The 6,000-nt window shown below is 57.2% G+C and overlaps 1 protein-coding gene across 1 annotated transcript in view; it reads right to left on the minus strand.

Annotated features, from left to right (window-relative positions):
• The window catches only part of LOC117005738 (potassium channel subfamily K member 9-like), an 86,782-nt gene extending 84,814 nt beyond the window's left edge, over positions 1 to 1,968 (minus strand). Inside the window, 1 exon segment of the mRNA XM_033077763.1 lies at positions 1,359 to 1,968. Coding sequence (XP_032933654.1) covers positions 1,359 to 1,941 — 583 coding nt within the window. The 5' untranslated portion in view covers positions 1,942 to 1,968.
• Between the last annotated feature and the right edge of the window lie 4,032 nt (positions 1,969 to 6,000).

The raw sequence follows: 6,000 nt of genomic DNA on the forward strand, positions 1-6,000 counted from the left end.
AATCTTATCTTTGTAAGGGCAAATAGGCTTCATACCATCAGATGGTCTTTCAAACGAAATTTTTTACTGCCCCAGGTAGAATATAGTCAAATGAAAACACAAGCAGACATTTTTCAAAGGGCAGTGCACAGCATGTTCTGCTGACAACTCAGTATCTTCAGACGGCAGTGTGAAAATTTCTTGTAACAATCCCTACATGTCAAGAAAAGCAAGTCCTTCTGTATTAATAAGAGAGCTATTTTCATGTCCTGTTACTCACAATGCACTATCAAACAGCCACTGAGTTAGAGGGGTCTTTTCAGACTTCCACAGATATTAGAAGTTCTGGGAGAAAAACGTTATAAACTGCCTTAGTGATCCCACCTTAAAGAACACGAAATCGGAACGAGCGAACCTGCTCATCCAGCCAAAGCCAGAGTTGTAGCGCAGTTCTGTGTGCACTCTGCAGCCTCTAATCACCGTGGTATTTATTTTTATGGCAGAGAAGCAAACTTTGTGACAAATCCTTGGCTTTAGCTGTGGGAAGCAGGGAAGTACAAAATGACAGCCTGTGGCTGTGTCCACTGACTGTCCCTTGACTGTCCTGGGAAGCAGCACATCTGGGAAGCTGGGCAGCAGGGATGTGACAGCAGGCATCATTCTGCCTGTCAGACCATGTGCCCACAAAAGGGAAATGCAGACTGTGACCTGTTGTCACATCAGACACTCCAGTTGCAATAAAAATTCCAGGAACACATTGTCAGTGCTCAAGGTTTGACCACAGCTGAGGGAACCACCACCACTGCCATTGCAACACCAAAACAAAGTTTGCAAAAGCAGGTCTCTCCATGCTAGGGTACATTAAGGGCTTTCCCAGCTGATCCAGTTCCCATGCCTTCAACATTTTCAATCTCCTCCAGCTGCTTTTTGCCTAAGTTTTCCCTGTGTCTCTTAAGGTGGAAGAAGGAGTTTGACAACACGGCCTTCAACCTGAGGGGAACCCCAGGAGTGTCACTCTGCTTCTTCCCTCTTCCCCCACCTTCCCTCCTCTTCCTCTCCATCCAAGCCACAGCACCATGGTAGCCACCTGGCCAGAGCCAATGCCCTTAGCCAGACCAGCCCCACTCTTCTCCAGTCCCACACAAGAGACGGAGGATCCATCTCCAGGAGAAGAGGTGCAGGACACCATCAAGTCCAACAAGTGCCCAAGAAGAGCATTAAATTACGTAACACGGGAGGGAAGAAAAAAATACTCATCCAGCACAGACACCTTTGCATGCCACAGCCTCCCTGCCTCTCTCCCTGTTTCCCAGCCCGGGAAGTTTTTGCCCCAGCCCCGGCCCTGGCCCCAGAGGGCCTCCCCGAGGCGAGTCACTCACCGATGGTCGTAATGACCGTGATGGCAAAGTAGAAGGAGCCGGCAAATTTCCACTGGACTCCGGCGCGGTGCGGCTCGGACTGCATGATCACCAACTCCAGCTGCCGATAGTCCTCGCTGGTGATGTTGTACTTTCCTTTGAGCCGGATCTCCTCGGCTTTGAGTTTCTCCTCCTCCCGCATCTCGTTGTCGGACTCCAGGGCATCAAAGACGGCAGCCCCGACCAGCAGGTATGTGAACGTGCAGATGATGAGGGACAGGGTCCGCACGTTCTGCCTCTTCATGGCCGCCAGCAAGGGGCGAGTGAGGGGACCATGTCCCCCCCTGGCCGCCCGGGGTTCCGACAGGCCGCAGCAGCTACAGCAGGGGAGCAGCTGCCGGGGGGGCCGGCGGCGCCCGCCGCCGCTGCCGCCGCTCCGGGGCAGCTTGTGCTGCGGCGGCGGTCGCTCCCCGCCCGCCTGCTCGGGCTCCTGGGAAGAAGAGAGGCACAGGAGGCTGCTGGAGCGCCGGGACCAGGTGCCCTGAAGCCGGGAAACTCTGCGCAGGACCTGCCCAAACCAAGCCGTCCCAGTGCGCAGGGCCATCCAGGGCAACCCCCGCTCCTCCCCAGCACCGAGGCCAGGGGCAGGGAGTCCCCGCCGAGGGGCCGGCGGCCCCGGCACGGAGTCCTGCGGCGGGCGGGTCCCCCCGCGAAGTTGGCGCGGCGGCGCGGGGAAGGCTCGCCCGCAGCCCGGGCGGGGCGCGGCGGGGAGGCGGAGGCCGCCGCCGTCCCAAGTTTCTTCAGGCGGAGCGGCGGGGCCGGGGAGAGCCGGGCGGCGGCAGCGCGCCCATCCGCGGAGGAGGAGCGGGGCGAGGGGCGGAGGGCTCCCGGGCTCCGGCCGTCGGCGACCCGACCCGCCCCGGCCCCGGCTGCCTGCGGGAGCGCCGGCCGGGCGGGTCGGGACGGGCTGGGCGCTCTATTCCTTCCGCCGCGGTGCGCGGAGGGCGGCGGGGAGCCGGGCAGCTGCTGCCTCTGCCTCTGCTGCTGCTGCTGCTGCTGCTGCAGGTGGCCGCGGCGTGGGCAGCGGCGCGGCGTCCGGCGCGGCGAGGGCGGCGGCGGCGGTGTCAGGCGGCGGGCGCGGGGCCGGGGGCAGCATCCCCGGGCGCGCCGGGCCGCGCCGCCGCTCCGGCGGGAGGCGGGGGCGCCGGGCCGGCGGCGTGGCCCTGGCGGCGGGGAGCCGGCGCCCCGCGAGCGGGAGGAGCGGCGCGGAGCCGCCCCGGCCGGCGGGCGGGGAGGCGGCGGCGGCCGCGGACCGAGCACCTGCCCGGGGCAGCGGCGGGGCGGGACGGCGGCGGGCGCTGGCTCCGGCCGCGGGAGGAGCGGAGAATCGCCGGCGGCTTCCGCGGGGAGCGCGTGCGGGCAGCTCGGCCCCAGGCGGACACAAAGACGGAGGCAAGAAAAATAAAATCAGGAAAAAAAAAAAACAAAACAAAAAAAAAATATAGGAAAGAAAGAAAAAAAGAGGCAAAAAGGAGGGGAAAATGAAAGGGTACTTTCACGGCTGCTGCCCCGGCGGTCGGGGCGGGGGCTGCTTTATTTAGGATGGTTTTAGAACAAAGCCGTTAAGAAAAAGAGCAACCGTCCTCCTCCTCCTTCTCCCGGGCTCTTGACATCATCTCGGGGAGAAGCGAGCCCGCGCCCCGCAGCCATCGCCTGCGCGTGTGTGAGAGAGCGTGTGTGTGTGCGGGCGTGTGTGTGTGCGTGTGCCCGTGCCCGTGCCCGCTCCGGAGCGGGAGGCGGGATGCGGGATGCGGGGGGCGGGATGCGGAGCCCGCCTCGGCCCGCGGCGGGGAGCGCCTTAACCCCCTCGGCGCCGCCCCGGCAGGGAGCGGCCGCGGAGCTCCCCCGGTGCGGCTGCGGCTCCCGCCCCCCTCCCCGGGCTCGGCCACGCCCCGGCCGCCGAGCGGAGCCGAGCGGCGGCGGGGCGGGTTTGTGCCTTCCCGCAGGGACAGCCCGGGGCCGTTCCCACCCGGGACAGGTTTGTGCCGCCTCCGCCGCCCCGGGGACAGCGGCTCCGCGGCTGCACGCACGGCTCCAGCGCACCGCGGCTCCGCGCACCGCCGGCGCTCCACACACCGCCACGTACAGCCCCGCACGCCGCCGACACTCACAGGCAGAGCCCTGCACATCCCGAGCTTCACACACCATCGCCCTACACGCCACCGAACGCGCACACAGACCTACACACCCTGAGCCTCACACCCCACACCACACACACCACAGCCACTCATCACACCTGCACATCTTGTGCTGACACTTCACACACACACAGATTCACACATCGCTGGTACCCAACACACACAAACTGACCTCGACATGCCACAGCCACACATACCACAGCCCCAAGTCAAAACTCCCTCTAGTTCCCAGCCAAATGTGCCACAGCATCACACACTCCAAAACCTGCCCACCCCACAGCCCTCCACACAGCAAAGCCCCTTCCCCAGCCCCTGCATATCCCCCGAAGCACAGGCATGCACTCAGACCATGTCACATTTGTGGAACTGGATGATCTTTAACGTTCCTTCCAACTGAAGCCATTATGTGATTCTGTGCTCATTACACACAACCTACATACCCACAACAAAATGTTCCCAATGGTTCAGAGGAGCCAGCCTGGCTTCACAGGGTCCATCCCCAGGCCCATGGCTCCTGAGCCACCACCCTGTGGAGGCTGCAATCACTCACGTCCTCTAGCCACATCCTGCCTCTCATTCACCATCAGGTTTCCACCAGCAAGTGTTGCCACAGGAGCCTGAGGCTGCTTTTGTGTACTCTCTGAGACAAGGCTGTCCCTCCTGGTGCTGCCTTGCCCATAATTGTAGGCTTCCTCCTGCATTAGAGCTGGAATTTTCAGCCTTACTCAGTGAAGGCTGAGCTGGTCCTGATGCTTTGAGCCTCAGGTTACATTCCCTTGGTTTAGGTCTTCCTCAAATCCTAGGACCATAGGGCTCATCGCTGTAACTCTCCATTCCTAAAAGCATCTCTGTCTGTCTCACTCCTGGCTATGCATTGCCTAAAGCCTTTGGATACCCTCCCTTCCTGAGGTATGAGGGGGCAAAGGGAACCCAGTGCCTTGTAGGTGGATCGGATCAGAAGTCAGCCTCCAAGACTGAAGCCCTCTGAAATGTGCACCCCAAGCTTAGTGGATGAAGCTGGACACCAGGCCCTTTGGGAAACTCCTGAATGAAGGGAAGAGGAAGAATTCAGCAAACAAGAGTTCACCAAGGGCAAATTCTGAATCACATCACCTGAGAGTTACCAGAATTGTTACAACACGATATGGAGCAGCCAAAAGAAGCATGTACAGATCAGCAACAAAGGGAAAGAGGGGAAAGGTGGAGAAAAGAGGAAATATCTGGTTTCAATCAACTCCTTAAATATAGAAGTCTGATTACCTTTGCCCATTTCTGATTCCTCAAGGGAGAGCAGGAGAAGAGGAATCTATAAATAGTTTGCAACACAGAGAATCCTATAGCAAAGTTGCTGGGAAAGATCAATAACATGATTCAAGGAGGGCTCCAAATTACATCTCAGGGGAGGAAGGTGCTGAACAGAATTGATAAATGAGTTGCAAATGCTGTGTGTGTTGTGTGTATCTAATTAACAGAGGGTGACTGGGATCAATAGCAAGGAAGGAGATGGTCTAAAAATAGGACTCAGGCAGGGGCTGCAACCTGCAGGCAACAGCTTGGATGGAAATGTCCCCTGGAGTAATTAACCTTTAGCTGAAAGGGATGATTAACATGAGGCCAAAGTGGGGCCTGGGGGCAGCTGGGAAGGGATGAGGGCTCTGTGGGACTTAGGGCACAGAGCAGTGTGACATTGTGGGGGTACAGGCACGGCCATGAGCTCAGAGCTTTCCTTTGATAAGATGCTGATTGGTGTGGTGCTTTCTGGAGAAACATCTGAATATTAACATTTTACTGGGGTTTTGTCACAGAGGATTCATGCTGTTCTGTGTGCTCACGAATGTTTCAACATTGCTTAGAGAAAAGTAACAGTAAATTTTTTAAAATGTCTATTTACATCCATAAGAATCTACTGTTTTGTTCTTTTTTGCTGACCCTGTTACCAAGGAGGTACCCACCACTCTGAGGACCAGTCTTTGCTCATCCAGACTCAACACCATATTAATATTTGAGCCACAGAGAAAATAACTTGAAAAAGGGAGTGTCCTTCCATCCTTCCATCTACAACAGAACTGTTAGGCAAACTCCAAGGGAGAAGGATTGATGGTGGGCAGGATGGTCTATGGCTCAGCTTACAGCTTCAGCCAAGTGAGAGGCAGAGACACACCCAGGAAGAGAAAGCTCATTTGCAGACTGAGTGCAGGATTTGGACCTGGGCTGTACAGCATGACCAAAAGAAAAGGAAACTCAAAAGATGAGGAATCTAGAAAATATCTCTGTAAGGAAAGGATTGGAGGGGTAAGTAGTGAATGTTGAGCTTTTCTTTAATATAGACAGAAGTGACTAAAAATTCCTGCACAACAGTTTTCTCCATAAGATTTAAAAAGCAAAAAAGTCTTTTATTCTGCTATAGATGGAGCTACCAAAGGAGCAAAACATGTTCAGCCACCAAAAGAAAAGTTAACTTAAAG

This window comes from Catharus ustulatus, chromosome 1 (genome assembly GCF_009819885.2).
Source record: "Catharus ustulatus isolate bCatUst1 chromosome 1, bCatUst1.pri.v2, whole genome shotgun sequence".
NCBI lineage: Eukaryota > Metazoa > Chordata > Aves > Passeriformes > Turdidae > Catharus > Catharus ustulatus.